This window comes from Equus quagga, chromosome 10 (genome assembly GCF_021613505.1).
Source record: "Equus quagga isolate Etosha38 chromosome 10, UCLA_HA_Equagga_1.0, whole genome shotgun sequence".
NCBI lineage: Eukaryota > Metazoa > Chordata > Mammalia > Perissodactyla > Equidae > Equus > Equus quagga.
This window is the reverse complement of record NC_060276.1, coordinates 71,202,896-71,225,746: the sequence shown is the minus strand read 5'-3', so window position 1 is coordinate 71,225,746 and position 22,851 is coordinate 71,202,896. Positions and strand designations below refer to the sequence as shown.

General features: G+C 36.6%; 1 protein-coding gene across 2 annotated transcripts in view; it reads left to right on the top strand.

The window, feature by feature from the left end:
- Window positions 1-21,661, top strand: part of YIPF6 (Yip1 domain family member 6) — a 28,829-nt gene extending 7,168 nt beyond the window's left edge. For both annotated transcript variants that reach the window (XM_046673386.1, XM_046673387.1), the window contains exons 2-7: window positions 1,481-1,609; window positions 2,659-2,737; window positions 11,842-11,884; window positions 14,440-14,565; window positions 15,198-15,355; window positions 17,147-21,661. In XM_046673386.1, coding sequence (XP_046529342.1) covers window positions 1,481-1,609; window positions 2,659-2,737; window positions 11,842-11,884; window positions 14,440-14,565; window positions 15,198-15,355; window positions 17,147-17,262 — 651 coding nt within the window. In that variant the 3' untranslated portion in view covers window positions 17,263-21,661. The remainder of the gene's footprint in view (window positions 1-1,480; window positions 1,610-2,658; window positions 2,738-11,841; window positions 11,885-14,439; window positions 14,566-15,197; window positions 15,356-17,146) is intronic.
- The last annotated feature ends 1,190 nt before the right edge of the window (window positions 21,662-22,851 follow it).

Genomic DNA, 22,851 nt, shown 5'->3' with positions numbered 1-22,851 from the left:
TACAGAAAAATGTGTATTCAAAGAAGCATAGCAACTCTCCCTGTCTCCTCTGCCTTATTTCCTCCTTTCCTCAATAGGAAGCCTCTTTTAAAACAAAATCATGTGACTTATTTCTTACATTACATATGACTTAAGTCACATTATATGACTTATTTCTTACACATTTCTTACATTTAAAGGATAACATTCAGACATGTATCTATATTTGTATCCCCTCTTTTTTTTAGAGAAATGATAGTATATATGCAAACTTTTCTCCATGCTGCTCTTTTATTTAACACTCCTTAATAAATCTTAGCAATATTCCCATTCCTTGTTACAGCTGCATGGTACTCCATTATGTGGACATACTATAGTTTATTTAACTAGTCCTCTGTTGATGGGCATTTGACTTATTCTCATATTTTTACTTTTACAAATAGTGTTGTAATGAAGAGCCTTGCATATATGTCTCTTTGTATTTTTGCCACTTTAGACTCCTGAAAGTGGCAATGCCGAGTCAATGGGTGATCTATATATAAATTTGCTAGATATTGCCAGGTTAATCTTCAGTAGTACCATTTTGCATCCCCTCCAGCAGAGTGTGAGTACTCTTTGCCCTCAGCTTCACTGCAGAGTATGTTATCAAACTTTTAGATTTTTGCCAGTCTAATAGGTGAAAATTTTTATTTCAAGTAGTTTTAGTTTGTATTTCTCTTATAAAGAGTGTGATTGAGAAGTTATCGTTAAGTTCTTTGAACAACCTTGTTCTTCCTAAAAGTTCAGTGTACTGTCTCATGTTTCATTTCCCTGCATCTGTTGACCACTAAATATTGTGCCCACTGGGCCAAAAACCATACGAGGAGGGATTGCTTCTGTTTTCTTAGGAATTTGAAGATTCCAGAGTTTCAGTCATAATAATCAAATTTGGCAGATGAACTTAAGAGTTTAAAAGTTTGCAATTCATTTTGGAAATGTTATTTGATCTGTCGTTGCTAAGTAACCTGGTAAAAAGAGTGTAGATCAAGATGTATTTTGCCATTTCCCTGTTCTTTCCAGTTTCCCTTTAGGCTTCACATAATGTTCATTTTTAGCCAGCAGAGGCCACTAGATCGTACTGAGGACCAGAAGTGCAACAGAATTGTGACCATGCTCTGATGTGATTGCTGAAAGGTCACTTTCTAATAGCTCTGCAATCTTGCTAGCCTGTGTCATGGGAAGATTTCATGCTTGAAAGAAACCAAATATTTGAGGGCAAGAAAGTGTCTATGCCATTTACTTTATAATTTCCATCATATGCCATCTCATTCTTTAAATTAAAAAAAATATTTGAGAATTTTAGGTAACTGCATTGTTTAATGTCTTGTGAGCTAATACCTTACTTAAAAGACTGCATAAACCCTATTAGAAAGCATAGTTCCTACTCTCTAGGAAATGATGATGTTTTTGAGGAATGCTGCAGTTTATTTTAGGCGTTAATTTTTTTCCTAACTATTCTCAGTTTGCAGGCCTTTCAGATATATCCATCTCCCAAGACATCCCTGTGGAAGGAGAAATCACCATTCCTATGAGATCTCGCATTCGGGAATTTGACAGCTCCACATTAAATGAATCTGTTCAGAATACCATTGTAAGTTAGACTAGTTGAGAGAACTTCTGTTCAGTATCATGGGACTAAATAACTAATAACACTTTGTAATATTTTTCTTTGGTTCACTGATTTTCAATATATTTTATTTATTGAAATTTCAGATTCTTCCCCAGATAATAATTTGGTATAGCCTTTTTGGAAAGCAGTTTGGCTATAATGGGTATTAAGAATCTTAAAATATCCAAATCTTTTTAAGGTGATAATTCTGCTTCTCCAGATATAAGGAAAAATTTTAAATAAAAGATTATTTTTAAAAACACAGAAAAATGTTAATATACAAAGATGTTCGTTACAGCATTCTTTATAACATGGGAAAATTGAACAACAGAAGGGATAATCATTAAGTAAATTATGCTAGCTCTATGTGGTGGAATGGTAAACAACCATTAAAAATCATGTTTACAAAGAGCTATTAAGGACATGAAGAAATTTCTAGGTGAAAAAATTAGGACAGAATTATCTCAACTACATTTTGAGAGGTTATATTTGTATTACTGTACCCTTCCTCAAGTGTCTTCATTTTTTTTAGTCTGGCTTCTAGGATTTATTTACCAGTTTGAGTGGGAATGTTGTAAATTAATTTATTTTATATATTGGGAAGAATATGGTAGCTAGGGAACAGGCTAATTGGTCGTTAGGACCTAATCATGTATAAACTGAAAGTCAGATGCTGTTTTGCAAAGCACATTTTAGTAGCGTTATTATTTTAGTTTCTTTAAGTAACATATTAGGAGGGCAATATTTCTGTTTTACAGAGTTTTAAAAATTAAAACAGAGCTGGTGGATATGGTAAAGAATTAGATGTTGGTTTAAGAAGTTAGTAAAAAAAAAAAAGTTAATAGAAAAAGGAGTTAATAGAAAAACTGTACCCCTCTGGTTTTGTAGTGAAGGAGTTAAACTGTAGTTATTAGCTCTCAAATTCAATGAAGGGCTCTCAGGAGAGAGAAATAAAAGAAATTTTAGCAAACTAAGTGAGGGCTCTGCCTGGCAACCTTGGTCATCACAATACAAGTTGTTATGTCTTTCAGATGCGTGATCTAAAAGCTGTTGGAAAAAAATTCATGCATGTTTTATATCCAAGGAAAAGTAATACTCTTTTGAGAGATTGTAAGTATATGAGGTTTTTGCGAATCTGCTGCTTTTCACTGTATCTTATCATAAGTACTTTATAAGGCAGAGGCTCTGTGGTTATAAAACTGACATCATTTGCAGGAGGAAAAAATATATAAATGAATATGTAAATGAAAATTTGGAAGAAGTTAAAAGTTTAGAATGGAATTTCAGAGATTGGAAGATTTTGCATAATATCTTGTCCTCATCAATAAATATAGACTATATATATATCCTCACTTGCTATAATAGGCACTTCAAAAAATGTTTCTGGAAGCTGCAAACACACAGGGACTTTGTTCAGCCAAAGAGCTAACAATCTCCAAGGGAAAGGCAAAATGTTTAAATGTTAAATTAGAATAATAGCTAATACCCATTAAGGATTAACAGATTAATAATACCTTTATTGACATTTCTGTTTTCAGAACTATCATTTAGTCTGATGACTTCTTTGTTCAAGAGTTCTATCTAAACAGTGTTTGCAATAAATTATGCTCTTATTTACAATTTATTCTTAAAAATTGTTAGACCTTTTATTTTCGAGTATTCTTGGTTATCTTAGTACCCTTTATCAGAAAAATTGAATCAGTTGTTTGAGAATAGTTACAATGAAGTGGTACATGACTGTACCTTCTATTTTGGCAGCATTTCAGCTGTAATATAAAGATGTCAGATATGTGGCAAATATGCCATCACTGTGTGGATACTAGACGCAGTGTCAGAATCTTTTTCAATGTGGTAGACTGTGGGTTGGAGCTCACACATGATTGGCTACCTCTGGTGTAGAGTGGAAAGAGCTTGGACAAATCTGAGTTTGAACAGTAGTTCCATCACTAGCTGTGTGATTTTTGGATAAGACAGATTAACTTTTCTGAGACTCAAGTCTCTTGCTCTGTTAAAGTGGAGATAGTAACATGTACCTGTTGGTGAGGATTAGAGATAACACTGAATATCAACCGCCTTGCTCAGCATCTAGCATTTAGTAGCCACTACATACATGGTAGCTATTATTCTAGTGCCTTCCCCTTGCCTCCCACACATTATCTTTTTTTAAAACAATTTATTGAGGTCATCATAATTTATAACATTGTGAAATTTCAGTTTTACATTATTATTTGTCAGTCACCATATAAATGTGCCCCTTTACCCCTTATGCCCACCTCCCAAACTCCTTCCCCTCTGGTAACCACTAAACTGTTCTCTTTGTCCATATGTTAGTTTATCTTCCACATATGAGTGAAATCATATGGTGTTTGTCTTTCTCGGTCTGGCTTATTTCGCTTAACATCATACCCTCAAGGTCCATCCATGTTGTTGTGAATGGGATGATTTTGTCTTTCTTTATGGCTGAGCAGTATTCCATTGTGTATATATACCGGATCTTCTTTATCCATTGGTCCCTAGATGGGCACCTGGGTTGCTTCCATATCTTGGCTATTGTGAATAATGCTGCATTGAACATAAGGGTGCATGTGTCTCTCTGAAATTGTTGGTTTCAAGTTCTTTGAATAAATACCCAGTAGTGGGGTAGCTGGGTCATATGATATTTCTATTTTTAGTTTTTTGAGAAATCTCCATACTGTTTTCCATGGTGGCTGCAGCAGTTTGCATTCCCACCAGCAGTGTATGAGGATTCCAATTTCTCCACATCCTCTCCAACATTTGTTATTTTTTGTCTTGGTGATTATAGCCATTCTAACAGGTGTAAGGTGATATCTTAGTGTAGTTTTGATTTGCATTTCCCTGATGATTAGTGATGTTGAACATCTTTTCATGTGCCTATTGGCCACCTGTATATCTTCTTTGGAAAAATGTCATTCATATCTTCTGCCCAGTTTTTGATCGGGTTGTTTTTTTTTTTGTTGTTGAGTTGTGTGAGTTCTTTATATATTTTGGAGATTAACCTCTTGTCGGATATATGCTATGCAAATATTTTCTCCCAATTGGTGGGTTGTCTTTTCATTTTGTTCCTGGTTTCCTTTGCCTTGCAGAAGCTGTTTAGTCTGATGAAGTCCCACTTGTTTATTTTTTCTTTTGTTTCCTTTGTCCAAGTAGACATGGTATTCAAAAAGATCTTTCTAAGACTGATGTCACGTGTACTACCTAGATTTTCTTCTAGGAGTTTTATGGTTTCAGGTCTTACCTTCAAGTCTTTGATCCATTTTGAGTTAATTTTTGTGTATGGCGTAGATAATGGTCTACTTTCATTCTTTTGCATATGGCTGTCCAGTCTTCCCAACACCATTTATTGAAGAGACTTTCCTTTCTCCATTGTATGCTCTTGGCTCCCTTGTCAAATATTAGCTGTCCATAAACGTGTGGGTTTACTTCTGGGCTCTCGATTCTGTTCTATTGATCTGTGTGTCTCTTTTTGTGCCAGTAACATGCTGTTTTGATTATTATAGTTTTGTAGTAGATTTTGAAGTCAGGGATTGTGATGCCTCCAGCTTTGTTCCTTTTTTCTCAGCATTGCTTTCACTATTCTGGGTCTTTTCTTGCCCCATATCAATTTTAGGATCCTTTGTTCTATTTCTGTGAAGAATGGCATTGGGATTCTGATTGGGATTGCGTTGAATCTAGATTGTTTTAGGTAGTATGAACATTTTAGCTATATTTATTCTTCCAATCTGTGTGCATGGAATATCTTTCTATTTCTTTATGTCATCATTGATTTATTTCAATAATGTCTTATAGTTTTCATCATATAGGTCTTTCACCTCCCTGGTTAAATTTATTCCTAGATATCTTATTCTTTTTTTTGTGATTGCCAATGAGATTATATTTTTGAGTTCTCTTTCTGCTAGTTCATCATTAGAATATAGAAATGCAGCTTTTTATTTTTTGAGGAAGATTAGCCCTGAGCTAACATCTGTCAACAATCCTCCTCTTTTTTTGCTGAGGAAGATTGGCCCTGAGCTAACATCTGTGCCCATCTTCCTCCACTTTTTATGTGGGACACCTGCCACAGCATGGCTTGATAAGCGGTGCATAGGTCTGCACTCAGGATCTGAACTGGTGAACTCTGGGCCGCCAAAGTGGTTTGTGAGAACTTAACTGCTGCACTACCAGGCCAGCTCAGAAATGCAGCTGATTTTTGTAAGTTGATTTTGTACCCTGCAACTTTGCTGTAGTTGTTTATTATTTATAATAGTTTTCCGATGTATCTTTAGAGTTTTCTATATATAAGATCATGTTGTCTGCAAACAGTGTGAGTTTCATTTCTTCATTGCCAATTTGTATTCCTTTTATTTCTTTTTCTTGCCTAATTGTTCTAGCCAAAGCCGCCAGTATTATGTTGAATAAGAGTGATGAGAGTGGGCACACTTGTCTTGTTCCTATTCTCAGAGGGACCTTTATTTTTGGGGATGTTTTTGATTACTGTTTCAACCTCTTGTGATTGCTCTATTCATATTCTCTATTTCTTCTTGATTCAGTTTTGGGAGGTTGTATGAGTCTAAGAATTTATACATTTCTTCTAGATTGTCCAATTTGTTGGCATATAGTTTTTCATAGTATTCTCTTGTAATCCTTCTTATTTCTTCAGTATCCATTGTAATTTCTCCTCTTTCATTTCTAATTTTATTTATTTGAGCCTTCTCTCTTTTTTCTCAGTGAGTCCGGCTAAGGGTTTCTCAATTTTCTTTATGTCCCAAAGAACCAGCTCTTTTTTCATTGATCCTTTTTACTTTTTTTTGGTTTTGATTTCATGTATTTCTGCTCTAATTATTATTATTTCCCTTCTCCTGACTTTGGTCTTTTGTGCTCTTCTTTTTCTAATTCTGTTAGGTCTAGTTTAAGATTGTTTATTTGAGATTTTTCTTATTTGTTAAGGTGGGCCTGTATTGCTATGAATTTCCCTCTTAGGACCACTTTTGCTGCCTCCCATATGAGTTGATATGGTGTATTTTCACTTTCATTTGTCTCCAGATATTTTTTGCTTTCTCCTTTAATTTTTTCAATGATCCATTGGTTTTGCAGTAGCATGTTGTTTAGTCTCCACATCTTTGTCCTTTCCCCAGGTGTTTTCTTGTTATTGATTTCTACTTTCGTAGTATCATGGTTAGAAAAGATGCTTGATATGATTTCAATCTTCTTAAATTTGTTGAGGCTTGCCTTGTTTCCCAACATATGGCATATCCTTGAGAATGTTCTATGTGCACTTGAGAATAATGTGTATTCTGCTGGTTTTGGATGGACTGTTCTATATATGTCTATTAAGTCCATCTGGTGTAGTTTTTTGTTTAAATCCACTATTTCCTTGTTGACTTTCTGTCTGGATGATCTTTCCATTGATGTAAGTGGGTTGTTAAGGTCTCCTGCTATTCTTGTGGTGTTGTTAATATTGCCTTTTAGATTTGTTAATAGTTGCTTTATGTACTTTGGTTCTCCTCTGTTGGATGCATATATGGTTATAACTGTTATGTCCTCTTGGTAGAGTGTCCCTTTTCTCATTATATACTCCCCCTCTTTGTCTCTTGTTGCCTGTTTTATCTTGAAGTCTACTTTGTCTGATATAAATATACCAACACCTGCTTTCTTTTATTTACTGTTAGCTTAGAATATCATCTTCTGTCCCTTCTCTCTGAGCCTGTGTTTGTCTTTAGAGCTGAGATGTGTTTCCTGGATGCAGCATATTGTTGGGTCTTGTTTCTTAATCCATCCTGCCACTCTATGTCTTTTGATTGGAGAATTCCAGCCATTTACCTTTAGAGTGATTATTGATTTATGCAGGCTTAATGCTGCTGTTTTATCCATTTATTCTGTATTTTCCTTGTTTCTTCTCCCATGTATTTCAGACTTCCAATTCAGTTTGGTAGTTCTCAGTGATAGTTTTGGCAGTTTTCTCTTTATCATTTGTGACTCTGTTCTGATTTTTTGTTATTGGTTACTATGAGGTTTGTATAAAGAATCTTGTAGATGAGATAGTCCATTTTCTGATAGCCTCTTATTAGCTTGGTCTAAGCCAGTTCCATCCCTTTTCTCTTCCCCTTCTAAGTTGTTGTTGTCACAACTTATTCCATCTTGTGTTTTGAGGTTTTTGTTAAAATGACAAGATCGTATTTATTTTTGATGTATTCTTTCCCTTTATCTTACTGTTATAATTGTTTGCTAACCTGTTTTGATATAGAGCTGCAATTTTCTGATATTGTCTGCCCGTTTATCTCCTTGAGCAAGGCTTTGTAAACTCTTTTTTTTCAGGTATGAGGGCCTTCTTGATAATTTCTGGTAAGGGGGGTCTTGTGGTTATCAACTCCCTCTGGTTTTGTTTATCTGGGAGCGTTTTCATTTCTCCATCATATCTGAAGGATGTTTTTACTGGATAGCGTATTTGTGGTTGAAAGTTTTTGTCTTTCAGAATTTTGAATATATCATTCCACTATCTCTTAGGCTGTAAGGTTTCTGTTGAAAAATCCACTGAAAGCCTGATAGGGGTTCCTTTGTAAGTTATTTTCTTCTGCCTTGCTGCCCTCAATATTTTTTCTTTATCACTGACTTTGGCCAGTTTTAGTACCATGTGCCTTGGAGAAGGTCTTTTTACATTGATATAATTAAGAGTTCTATTGGCTTCTTTTACTTGTATTTCCAGCTCCTTCCCCAGGTTTGGGACGTTCTCAGCTACTACTTCTTTGAACAAGACTTATGCTCCGTTCTCCCTCTGTTCTTCCTCTGGAATACCTGTAATCCTTATGTCTCATTTCCTATTTGAGTCAGTTATTTCTTGGAGAGTTTCTTCATTTCTTTTTAGTCTTAGTTATCTCTCCTCCTCCACCTGAAGCATTTCTATATTTCTGTCCTTCAGACTGCTAATTCTCTCCTCCATATCAGCTCCATTATTCAGGGAGTCCAGATTTTTATCTCCTCCATTTTTCATTTGTTTTTCATCTTCAGCATTTCTGATTGGTTTGTCTTTTTAGTTTCCATCTCTTTTATGAAAAATTCTCTCTGTTCATTAATTTTATTCCTGATTTCATTGAACTGTGTTTTATTGTAACTCGTTGACTTTTTTTTATGATAGCTATTTGAATCCTATATCATTTGTGTTGAAAATTGCTGTACCTTCAGGGTTGACTTCTAGGTGCTTGTCATTTTCCTTGTGGTCTGGAGCATTAATATATTATTTCATACTGTTTTATGGTGTGGATTTGTGCCATTGCATAGTAATAGTATCTGGTCACAGAATCCACCTCCCGCCACTGGGGGGCTGATCAGAAGCTGTGTATTCTGAGCCTGCCATGGTGCCTGGCATTTGTGCCAGTTTGTAAAATCTATGTTGACAGGGCCTGTCTGGGATTTCTGGCTCACTCGCTCACTGCTGCTGCTTTTTTAACATATGCTGGGGCACTCTAGCCAATGGGCTGAACTGGAGTGCCAGGTGGCTGGAGGAGTGCTTTCCTTCATGTGCGATCCTAGGGGCATTCTCGCTCTTCCCCCGCTTTCTGCTCTCCTGGGGTGCTTTCTTGATGAATACATCCCTGAAATAACTTAGCCACCTCTCTATGGGGCTTTCCCACCAACTGTGAGGGAATTTGGAAAGCGAAGGTCTTCCCGCAGAGAGTTGCCCCTGCTTCCTCTCCTCTGCATGGTCCCTTGCCCTGGGTTGCTGCCACTAGGGGAAGGAGAGAAGATCCCCTTACTTCCTTCTACTTCTTCCCGGAGACCCAGCTCCTCCACCTTCAGACCTATGGCTGTGTTGGTCTCTCAGACATCTTTTGTGTTGTGTGAGTGTCCTCTGTTGCTTTATGAATGTCCTTATCATTGTATCTTAGCAGGGAGAGTCTAATGGAAGTGCTCACTCCGCCCTGTTGCTAATGTCACTGCTCTGCATTATCTTTTTTAATCTTTGCAACAACTTTGCAAAGTAGGAGTTATTGTTCCTATTTTACAGATGAAGAAAATGAGTCTCAGGCAAGCTGAGTGTCATGATCACACAGGCAGGATTAGAACTTAATTTTTAAGTTCAATGCCCTTTCCACTCTACCACTGCTATCCCAGATGTCAAGATATCCTTTTACCTGCTGCTGTGGCCCAGTTCAAAGCAAGGCTGCTTCAGTCATAACACAGAACCAGTGTGTTAGTTTGCTGTTTAGTGATGAATATTAGCTATGTCCTATTTTAAGGTCTGTTCCCAAACCTTGTGGGGATAGGTAGATAAGCTTGCTCAAAGGGTGAGCAAGTCATGGCCAAAATTTGCCGTCCTGCCCCGTTATCATAGCCTTTGGCAAAGTGGCAAGGAAAAAATTAATGACTTAAAAATAATTAACAAAGAAAAAAATGCCAGGTACTGCTTCAAACCCATTAGGATGGCTATTATCAAAGAAACAGAAAATAACAAGTGTTGGTGAGGATGTGGAGAAATTGGAACTCTTGTGCATTTCTAGTAGAAATGTAAAATGGTAAAGCCAATGGGGAAAATAACATGGTGGTTCCTCCAAAAATTAAGCATAGGATTACCATATGATCCAGCAATTCCACTTCTGGGTATGTGCCCAAAAGAATTGAAAGCAGGGACTAGAACATATATTTGTACACCCATATTCATAGCAGCATTATTCACAACAGCTATAAAGTGGAAAGAACTCAAACATCCATCGATGAATAGATGGATAAACAAAATGTGGTATATACACCATGGTATATACCATACATGAGTGGAATGTTACTCAGCCTTAAAAAGGAGTGAAATTCTGACTCATGCTACAACATGGATGAACCTTGAAGTCACTGTGCTAAGTAAAATAAGCCAGACACAAAAGGACATATATTATATGATTTTGCTTATATTGGGTATCTACAGTAGTTGGATTGATAGACAGAAACTAAAATGGTGGTTTCCAGGGGCTGAAGGGCAAATAGGGAGTTATTGTTTAATGTGTTGGAGTTTCAGTTTGGGAAAATAAAAAAGTTCTGGAGAGGGATGGTGTGATGGTTGCACAACAATGAATATACTCAGTGCCTGTATACTTAAAAGTGACTAAAATGGTAAATTTTGTGTTATATATATTTTATAACAATAAGAAAATAGTTTTAAAATAGTTACAGATTTTTTTTATAAATTAAAAAAATCTTAAGTGCATTAAAAAAAGCCAATGTGTTAATGTCAATTGTACTTGAAATCAGTTTTTCAGTTGATAAGTTAAAAAATTTAATAAGAACATCAATAGTTTTATTAGAATGTGAAGATCAACTCTTTTTACATCTTTTCCAAACTTTCCACAGTGATGTAAATTACTTATATAATTAAAAAAAAATGAAAGTATGCATACATCTTTTAGGTAAAGTTGTATACTTGTAAGGTTTAAGTTAGAAGTGTTATATGTACCTTTTTTCATATTGGCTAAGGAAGGTAGTTGTGCTCTAAGCTGTATGTTACTGAAGTGTTGGCATATTAATCAACCAACATCTGTTGATTGGGAACCACTGTGCTTAGACCTAATCTTGGCAGAGACTTTTATAGTTTTCAAAAAGCTTTAATGTTATTTGTTAAAGTTTAACCTTATGAAACTACCAATATTTAGCTGTTTTCTCACCTATAAGAACAGCAGTTACATACTAGTTCAATGTAATAGTTACAAAAGTAAAGCAGTGTGGCAGAGTGGAAATCAGAAGTAGGAATCAGAAGACCTAGGTTCTGGTCCCACTTTGACACCTAACTGTTTATATAAACTTGGGCAAGTCACTTTCTTCTCAGCTTAAGTTTTCATATTCGTGAGATAAGCCTGGTTATACTTGCCTTGTCTAATGTAGTTTCAAACTGGTGAAGTGACTTGGCTATAGTCTTTCTCAGGGTGCAGGGTGGGGCACCTAAGTCTTTTGACTCCTTGCCCATTGGTCTTTATAGCATGCTGGAATGCTGCTTAGGTGGGGAGAGGGATGATTAGTGGGATATGAAGTGAACAAAATTTAAAGGATTTATGAAGAAGGGCATTCAGAATTGGGGAGCAGGGAGGGCAAGTAGAGGGGTTGGAGAAGTAGGAAGGCTTGGGCAGACAGAGAGCCTTGATGTCTGAATTCCTAGAGTAGGAGAGGTGGATATTGGAATAAAGATAGAAAATACTACATGGTTGTTTCTTAACAATGTTGTGCCTTTTCTTGCCTTCTAGGGGATTTATGGGGCCCTTTGATCCTTTGTGTGACACTTGCATTGTAAGTACTTATATTTCCTTTCTTTGTCATTTGAGATAGACTAGACTATTTTGGGGAGTTTCAAAATTGAGGGAAATTTTGAGTGAATATGTCATTTAATAATTCTATGACACAGTGTACTCCTTATGTATTTAAATCTAAACAGTCAGTCAACTTTCCAGATCAATTCAAAGAGTGATAGGGTTAAAGATGTGAAAATTATGCCCACCTCTGTTTACCAAAGGCTTCTTAGCCTTTTTAGCCGTTTCTGTTCAATAAACATTTATTTAGTCTCATATACCTCCCCATCATTAAACTAAATTAAATAGCTGTAGGTTTAAGCTCTGTTTATTTGCAAACATAGTTCTTTTTAAATCTTACTAAAAATATGAATGAGAATGAGAATAAATTACAGAGAAGTGGTAGAGTTTAAAGCAAGATCATGTTCCAAAGTGTTATGCTTTCCATATGCCTTGTATGTAAAGGGAGAAGACAGAAGAAGGAAAGCAAAGTTCCATTGGAAGGGGAATATAACCACTGGCGGAGTGGAAAAAATACTACACTAGGATTCAGTTCTGGGTTCTCATTCTGACTCTGCTGATAGCTACTAATAACCAAAATTTTTATAATGATTTTTCCCAGTTTGCAGAGAACTTTTAAATACCTTCTCTTATTTTATTCTCATAACAAGAAGTTAATATTATTTTCCTTTTTTGACAAACAAGCTCAGGTTCAAAGAGATTGAGAACTGAACTAAGATCACATAGTCAGTGGTAGATCTGGGAATCAACCTCATGTTTCCTTGACTGCTCGTTCTTCTGTGATAATTACACATCTCTTCCTGCCTAACCTCTCCGGGTCTCCTCTTCCATATGTATAAAAGGAGATGGTTGAGGGTCCTTTCCAGGCCTAACCTTTTATGATTCTAAATTTAATAAGTTTCTTAATGGCTTCTCTACGCATTTTTTAATGTAAGTTGAGCACATGCCAATTTAGGTAACAACATAGAGTACTATATATATATATATCAATTTTTTTTTGCAGAAGAATATTGGCCCTGAGCTAACATCTGTTGCCAATCTTTCTCTTTTTGCTTGAGGAAGATTGTTGTTGAGCTAACATCTGTGCCAGTCTTCTTCTGTTTTGTATGTGGGATGCTGCCACAGCATGGCCTGATGAGCAGTGTGTAGGTCCATGCCCAGGATCCAAAGCCATGAAACCCCAGGCCACCGAAGTGGAGCACCTGAATTTAACCACTGTGCCACTGGGCCAGCCTCATAGAGTGCTATTTTTTGTGTCTCTTATAACCATATTAAGGGAAATAATCCAGGGCCGTGATGGAAGAGTTTATATTAGAAGCTCTGGGCATATAGTTTTTTTAGTTTTGAAGAATTAACTTTAGAGATTATGTAGAGTTTAACCCCACTTATTTGCAGAGAAGAAAACTGGACTCCCAAGACGTCAAGTGATTTGCTCCAGTCTACATATCTAGTGACAGAACCAGGCATGGTATCTAGGTCTTCTGCCTTCTAGGCCAGTTAATGTTCTTTCTATCATACCATGCTGAAACAATAGGGATTCTGGACAATAAGTGATAAGTGCTGGCATTCCTTGCATCGGATTGTCAGGACTTGGAATGGAGTATGCAAAACTATAGGCTACAAAAGCCTGTATTGGCAAACAGCATAGTGGGGCAAGAGTTACTGTGTGACTTCTCTATACTATGTAATAAGAAGAGGTTGTGAGCTTGATGCTAGTTATTATTTGTCTGAAAAAATAACACCAAGTCCAAGTGTCCTAAGTCTAAAATTCAAAACAGTTTACGTCTGTAAAATTCTTAGACAAAGAGAGGATATTTAAATGACTGTTCAACTACTCAGTTTCAAAGCAGTCTTTTAATAATAATGTGTATGTTTTGATTTTTAAAAATCAACAACTAAATAGGTTTATAGGCTGTTTGCATTTTTAAATGTCAGAATCAAAACCTTAACCCAAGGATTACAAATTCACATGTGTCTAAGGGCAAGAGAAGTAACCTAAATGCATGCATTGTAAATTGGTGACCAGAAGTCCCTTGTGAAGGAAGCTGCTACTGTGTCAACGGCACCTGATTGTTGCCATGTAGGAATACAGGCCCGGTATTAGAAACTCTTTTGATTTTTCAGGAAAATCCAGAAACACGTATTTTTATGTGAAACCTCCCAATTTTAAAGTAATGTCAACTTGAATTTAAAATCATTCTAAGTATTGTATGGACCAAGAACCTTAGGTCTTTGAGCCACATTTGGCCCTTCACTTTATAACCTCTTCTTATCCAAAAAAGGTCCTTAGTAATCCATGTAAACATTCCAGCAAGGCCAAATGGAGCAGTCCATATGGTCCTGAGGCATTGGGAATTTGAAATAAGGGAGCCTTGCCAAATACTTCTGGCATTTTCCTTTCATACAGCCTACATATCACCGATCTGCAGGTGAGGTATAGGGTAGTTCTTTGATTCAAAGTTTCAGAACACATGCCTTAACTTTGTTGCTCTAAATAAAAGATTAGGCAATTCTCATGCCATTTCCTCGTCACAGAATGCTTCAAAGAGGCTCTGTAGATAGCGAAAAAGATGGAGGGCCCCAGTTTGCGGAAGTGTTTGTCATTGTCTGGTTTGGTGCAGTTACCATCACCCTCAACTCAAAACTTCTTGGAGGAAATATGTGAGTATTATTAAAATGCATCATTTTTCTCTTGCCAGGTAGTATATCTTAGATTTTTAAAGAAGTCTGGCTAGTTAGGTATTTTTAAAAGGGAAACTCAAAATAAATGAGGGCCAAAGAGAAAGTTCTCTTAAAACCATTGAACAGAGATAACCTGGTTGAATTATCTTAAATTATCTGGGGTCCTTTGATAAGCTTCAGATGCTCCCTCTAGCCCCTAAAATCATAGGTAGAGTTTTTTGTGTTAGAAGATTATGTCCATTTTTGCGAACAGACGGGCCACAGCTTTCAACAAATTCTCAAATAGGTCTATAAACTAGAAAAGATTAAGAACCACTGTCTCAGAGGTTCAGTGGGAGAAGGAGGTCTCTAGGAATTAGAGTATCTTCTTGTATCCCAGATGGTTGACTCTTAAGGGGTTTAAGAGGAGAGGAGGGAGAATATGGAGAGAGAAAAATTGCAACATATGCTTAATACAGAGGCCTATCCTCATAAAATCAATGTTAGGGTATATGTATTATATATCTAGAGGAGGGTAACAATCTGTGATACATAAAAATCTGTGTAATAAACTGTATCATGATACAAATCAGCTATGTGTATGACCTTTATGGATGTATGTTGTTTTTTAGATCTTTTTTTCAGAGTCTCTGTGTGCTGGGTTACTGTATACTTCCCCTGACAGTGGCAATGCTGGTTTGCCGGCTGGTACTTTTGGCCGAGCCAGGACCAATAAACTTCATGGTCCGGTTTTTTGTGGTGATTGTGATGTTTGCCTGGTCTATCATAGGTAAGAATGTACTTATCTCTACAATAGCAGAGCAGACAAAAACATGAGTTAGAGAAGAAGACCAGATGAGGAGCAGTGTAACTCTTAAGTCACATGTAATTGATAGGATTCTTGCCAGTGTCATCTGTAGAACCCTTTACTCTTAAGTAGGCGTTGATGGAGATAATGTCCATCTTATCTGAGTTAGGTATCCTGACTTCTAAAATGTGTAGAGTCACATTTTTTTTTAATCCTTAAATAATGGATAGGGTTGGGAAAGGAGATTACACTAGACTTAGCTCAGCCCTGGCATATAGGAGACCTAGGTGACTTGAGAAATGATTCGGGCCTTTTCCTGACAAATTAATCATAATAAAAATAATACCTAGCGTGTACAGATTGAGTATTATAGGCATGCACTAAGTGCTTTATATATATTATCTCTTTTAACCCTCACAACAACTCTAATAAATAAAAACTATTATTATTAGTCCTATTTTTATAAATGAGGAAGAGACACACAGAAGTTGAGGAAATTGCCCTAGGACATGTAACTAAATGAATAAGGTAATCAAGTTTCAAACCCTAGCAGATCACATGCCAGTTTAGAGCTATACTATACTCCCTTCCAGTATAGGTTGTTAAGTATCGTTATATAGTACTTTTCTGCTTCAGTAGAAAATTCTGCTAAACATTAGGAAGGAGCTATAGCATTGGCAGTGCACGCTATGTGCTGATTGTTTTTATGTTCCTAAAATTCTCTTAAAATTCCACCTTAAACTAGAAGTGTTCACTAGCTTCTTATTTAATGGAATAGACAGACTGCCTAATATTTTTAAGTGCAGTAACATCTCTTTGCTCTGGAACATGTTAAAAGCTGAAATGTAATCCAAAAATAAGGTCTGAGAGCGTCAGAATTGATGTTCCGAAGATTGTATATTAAGCTTGGGCACTTTACCCATGGGAAAGCCCATGATTCCCTCACCTAGAGTCTAATAATTTACCCCACATGTAGTTCTAAATAGCTTAGTTATCCAGTGTCCAGGCCCACAGCAGTTCAGAAAGTAGAATCTTAGAAGAAGAGAGAGAGACTCCTATAAGCGTTCTTTCTTTATTTCAGCAAATATTTATTAAGCACAAACTATGTGTCAGGCGTTGTGCTAGGCATGGTTTCTATCCTCAGAGTTCACGATCTAGTGGAGCAGCCAGGCATGTAAACACTTGAGGGCAATAAAATATTCCAAGGGAAATGAAAGCCTGTGCAGGCCATAGTGGGGATGCAGAGGAGATAAGTGGACAGTTCTACCTGGGGTGGCAGGATACCAGATGGTTGTTCAGGAAAGATTTCCTTGAGGGGTAATCATTGAAGAGTAAAAGATGAGTAGGCATTTTCTACATAGACAAGAGGGATGGCATCTAAAAGAGCTGGTAAGTTAATACTAAGAGCAATTACTCAAAAAGCACAGCAGTATGAGGCCATTTGTCACAGGATCAAATAACCTTACACAGCTTTGTAAGCCTATTCAGCACAGCTCAATAACTTCTCAGAAAAGAGTAAGAAACCCCTTTTAGAAAGGTTTCCATCTAAAATGGTTGAAAACTTTCAAAGCTTTAGTACTTGAAACAAGGAGCCCTTAGCTATCTGGAAAACTGCTGTAGAATGCCTCTTTTTCTGGAGATCACGAATATAACTGAACTTTTGGTATAATTCTGTGTTAGACTGTGCCAAGTACATTACAGTTTAGTAAATGTTAGTGGCTGTGACAGTCTTACTGTATTAAATGTTCCTTCTTGTTCTGTTTTGTCGTTTAGCCTCTACAGCTTTTCTTGCTGACAGCCAGCCTCCAAACCGCAAAGCCCTTGCCGTTTATCCTGTTTTCTTGTTCTATTTTGTCATCAGTTGGATGATTCTCACCTTCACTCCTTAGTAAATCAGGAAGTGGAAATTAAAAACCAGTGAACTGAAAGCTCATCTGAAAGATGCAATTCACCATGGAGCTTTGCCTCTGCCCCTCTTTTGTCTAATTTTGGAGGTATTTGGTAACTGGGTACATGAGGACATTAAAAGGGAGCCATAAAGCACCATCACCACTTATGTAAGGAACTGATGTTTGAAAGGCTGTTCTCTTCTTCTTAATATTTCCTCAAAATACATGTGCGTAGTACACACAGTGTAATGCCTCCTTAAGGCATGATGGGTCACCATGGTCCATTTAGGTGACAACCAATGACTTGAAAGCACATGGATACTTTCTGCAAGTTGAATAGAGTTGGTAACTATATTTTCAGTTTTGAGAATACCAGTTTAGGTGCAGTTCTTAAACACATTGCCTTATGACTATTAGAATATGCCTCTCATAAAGAAGAATGGATAGTCTATATCCGTTTTCTTTTATTTTTCTCTTCAGCTTAAAAAGGCAATGACAGAGGTTGGGAGGGAGATTCATAGATGTGGGAGGAGAAAACACATATTAACCAACAGTCAGATTTTGATCAGAGAAAATTCTGCACTTATTGCTTTAAAAAAAAAAAAGCAAAGGACATCTAAAGAATCAGCTTCTTTAGTCTTTCTTGTGGTCACCTTTCTGCCATGCTTAACAGCAACTCAGTGACACTTTAGTTTTTAATCTTACTCCCTAGCTCTGAATCTGCAAGCTAAGATGTTAGCAGTCAACATGTAGCTTTCCTTTGACTGAAGCTCTCAGTGGACCAATGCTTGAACTTATCCAAGTAGACGACCTCAGAAATTTAGATTGATAGGTCCCTAATGCATATTATCACTCGGACACCTTCTCTTAGCATAGAATGAGGCAGTTTAGATACAGTATAGCTATAAGGAATTCTTCGTTATTCCGTGTACTCTGGCTTTTAATTAGAAAGTAAAGCTAAATCGGAAGCATGCGTTTAGCTTCTGTGTGAACATGGAGGGATTTTGTGTTCTGATGGCTGATTCACAGAACGACTAGACGCTTAAGAGCATGACGTAACATGAGCTGGGTTTACAGCTGCTGCCTTTTCATAGCGGGCTTACCAGTTTTTTCATTAGATGTGTTTTTTGGGTTGGGGAATAGCAATTTATTTTCTTGGTTTTAGACTTTATTCGTAAAGCTAATTCACTCTCCTTTAAACAAGTACTTTTTTTGTACATGTGCACCTAGCTGTATTCTCAGCTATTTATGCACACAAGTGTGAAGGCTTTTCAGGGAGCTGAGTGTCTGAAACAGGCTGATTCTGAGCTAGACAGGGCTCCTTTAAGCTAATATGAGTTGCTGCCTTCTATAAATTGCACATTGGAAGAACTCTTAATAGACAAAGATTAGGAGTCAGGCAGAAAACATTCATTGTAAATATATAGTTACTTAAAAAGATAGGAATTTCTTATTATACATTTTTTCTTTATCATAAAATCTAAATATTTATTCATTTTGTATTTAAAGACTACCTACACATAGATATATAATTTTAAAAACATATTTTCTCCATCCCCAGGTTAACCAAGTGAACAATACTGGGACAAATGAGTTAGTGGAATGATACTCAATTAGAAAGCATTACAAAGTTGGTCCCTTCTGTCCCAACCTCATCCAAAGTTTTTGGTTATATATTGTATTTGTTTCAATTTCCCTTTAAAATTTTAAAATAAACCCTATGAGGACAAAGCCAATGTTTTAGTCTTGAATTGGTAAAGAAAATATTTTGAAACTGGTCCTAGATTATCATCCATTTCTATTGTCTGAAATTTTCTAACTTCCCACTAGAAACATCTCTCTGCTAAAATTGTTTCATAATCTGTCCCAATGATTATAATTTAAAATTAAAGAAATAATTATGCTTCTCAAAAGGGAATTGAGTCCTTACCAAATTTTACTCAGGCTAAGTATTTGGTCAGAAATTCCTAAGGCCACAACTTTGGGTGGGGGGGCGTGTGTTTGTGTGTGTCTGTATGGGAAGGGGTTATACATACTGGTTGTTAAGGCAGCTTGTTCTATATATTAATCTGTTGCTCTTGGGTGACTTAGAAAATGGTTTTATTTGATTTAAATGAGGGGGTAAAATGGAGATTTAATTATCTTTATGAAAATGAGTGATCAGTTTGAGGGTATAAATAAATATGTTCTTAATATATGCAAAAAAGTGCATTGCTTTCTGTGACAGAAGACATGAGTATCTGAAAGTTGTAACGCTCAACACAGTTTTCCCTGATTTGCTACAAAGGCACGTGGCGAATTATAGAAAGGAAGGCTAGAAGGAAAGGGGACTCCAACAAAGGAAACCCTGTTCCAGGAATTGGGAAGTTTCATGCTTCAGATGAAATTCGAGCGTGTGAGCATCATTGCCAAATGTGATACATCACTGCCATCGTGGCTTATCACTTGCTGCTCCTACTTCTGAGGTTGAGACTCTGTTGTCATATTCTTTAACAATAGGAAAGGTGAAGACTGGAGTTAATTGCTGTTGAGATTATAAAAACTCAGTTGATGCGAACGTCTTTGAATGTGCAGTGTAGTCTTAAAAGTTAATCATTAATCATCAAGTCGTTTGCCTCTTAAGAGGCTTATTACATAAGTTGAATTAGATCTTTTCATTGTTGGTGGGGTCGCAGGGCATCAGACTGGTAAGCATCTTACTGTCAACTATATTTGTCTTTTTATAAAGTGTCCTCCAAAATGTGATTAGAAGGCTAGCAAGCCTGTATTTGAAGATTTAATTGTGTGCTTTATATAATCTAACTACTTCCTGTATTTGGACTTCCTGTTTATTCCTGGAGATAAAAATGAAAATCTCTTGTCATTTCAAATTCTTGTGTAACATCAAGTCATTGGAATTTATCTAAAGCCTATCATGATATGATCAGATGTCCAGTGCATGCAACTGTTTTATTCCAGAGTAAAATACTGAAATTGTGATTCTTAACTAGACTTAATTTCCGAGACAATTTGGATAGAAATAAATGTGTGAATGTTCATCCATGTATGTAAATTATAAATACTTTTCTAGATTCTGTGGGCTTTTATTAAAAATAAAGAATTTCTAGGGATTTGCTTAGGCCATAGGATGGCCAAATAATAATAATGACAATAATATTACTACTAATAATAGCCAACATTTATTGGGCACTTACTGTGTACCAGGCACTATTCTATTTTTTTAGGAATTTTTTTTTATAACAACTTTATTGAGATACACTTTACCATAAAATTCACCCTTTTAAAGTGATATATGATTCAGTGATTTTTTTTTCAGTATATTCACATAATTGTGCAACTGTCACCACTATCTCATTTTAGGACATTTTCGTCACTCCACAAGGAGACTCTGTATCCATTAGCAATCACTTTCTTTTTCCTCCTTCTCTCCAGCCCCTGGCAACCACCAGTCTTCTTTCTATCTCTGTTGATTTGGCCAGGCACTATTCTTAAATGCTTTCCATGTATCTCTAATCTTCAACATAAAGTGCTATAGTTCTTATTTTACAAGTAGAAAATTGAGGCATAGAAAGGTTAAGTAAATTGCCCGAGGTCACACAGTAAATTGATTTAAAATAGGAAAACAGTTAGATGAGAGCATTGTAGGACACAGTTTTGAAGTTTTGAATTGCATTGTTAGAGACGTGAAATGAATACACCCTCTCCTCAGGGCATGTTCCCTGTTATTAGCCATTACATCCTACAACTGACTGGGAGCAGATAGCTCTCGTTCTTTTCTTCTGAGTAATAGAACACTATTAGCAGCATCCGAGAAAAACACAGGAGCAGTTGTACATTGGAAAGAGTTAGGTTTGCTGCTCTCATCCCTCCTTGAGCCTCTTTTCTCTTCCCTCCCCTCTCCCCACCACTACACATGTACCCCTCCTGCTTTTTCCCAAAGTCTTAAGAATCAAACAACTTCTGCCTCTTTCATTTTAATTCTCCCAGAGGGATGGTTGATGCATCAAAATTTAACTTGTCCGTTTAGGTGTTTATAGTCAAAGGATGCATCTGGTTTCTTATAGTACCAGCTATATTCCTAAGACCTCAGAGAGCAGTAGTGTGAGAAAAGAATGCCTTTTTATTTGGGTTAAACTAAGTGAGAGGAGGAAAAAAACAGAGTAAAGGCTTTGCCTTAATGAAGTCAGTGGTCCACCTTGTTAGGAAGTGGCCACATGCTGCTCTTGTTCACTCTCTTTTCTCTTTCAGAGCCTTTGTACTCTGTGCCATTCTTGGTCCTCTTTGATACTCCATTTTAATTCTGATCTTTCCTATAAATAATGAACCTGTGAAAATAATAAATTTGTAAAATGGTTTGTGAATGTTAAATGTGCAAATAAAAAGCACTGGAAAAGGAGAATTCGTGTGTGCCTATTCTTGTGGTGAAAGGCATGGAGATATTTGCTGCATACTGTTTTCAGATGTAATATGTTGTCGTCAGAGAATATTGAATGCTGTGTAGGATTGCACAGGTGGCAAGTTAGAAGGGGAAATCACATTTACTGAGCAAATAATATATACCAGGCGCTATATTAGCTGCCTTATAAACAGTATCTCCTCTAATCACAGCCTTTTGAGGTTGGTGGTATTGTCCTAATCTCCAAGTTGAGGAAGCTGGGAACTCAGGGAGGCTAAGTAAATTGCCCAAAGTCACATAGTGAGTGGTGCAACCAGGATTCAAGCTAAGGTTTTATGACTCCATACTCTCTTTCCTATATCAGTTCCTTGCCAAACTAAAGTCATACCTACCCACTTGCATGAAACTAAATCAGGTCAATCAGGCAGCTTAGAGTGTGATGAGAAACTGGGTTGTCAGCCTTCTGCTGGAGGCTATACCTGTTCCTGCTCTCAGTTTACAATCTATTCAGAGAAACCAAATTCCCCACCCCTCTGCACACATAATAGTTGAAGTGTATCATGGTTCTTATTTTTGGTACCACGTAAGATACCAAAGAGGTCAATAAGAATGGGAAAAAAAATCTTTGAAGTATTGGGAGAGTTTATATTGTCCCGGAGGAGAGAAGGAAGAGCATTCTAGATGACAGGGAATACTTATGAGCAAAGGTGAGAAGGAGCAGGCGAGTCGGTAAAGCCATCCGTGTGCACATGTGAGAGTTTCGCACATTTGTCCTGTACATAATCACAATGCTTTGTGACACTTATTTTTCCAGCTGCCTTTATATATTTTATTTCACTCTGTGAGGTAGGTAAAGTTTCTAAGCTTATTTTATAGCTAAGGAAATAGGCTCAGAGATGTGAAGTAATATGCTTTGCATTATAAAACCAGTCTCAAAGAACACAATTGTAAAGTTGTTCTTCCTGTTATTGTGATCCTTTTCTAATGATCACTCAATATTAAAGTGAATTCAACTGAATTGGGGAAATAAAGTAAGTTGGATATGATGAGACCAAATTATTGAAGGTAGGTATTGAAAACTAGAAAATTATAAGTTAAGGTCCTACTGTGGTAGGAAATAGGGTGTCTTCAAAAGTTCTGGAAAGGGGAATATCAAGTGACTTCAAAGGAATAAATGAGGGCATGTTGAGAAA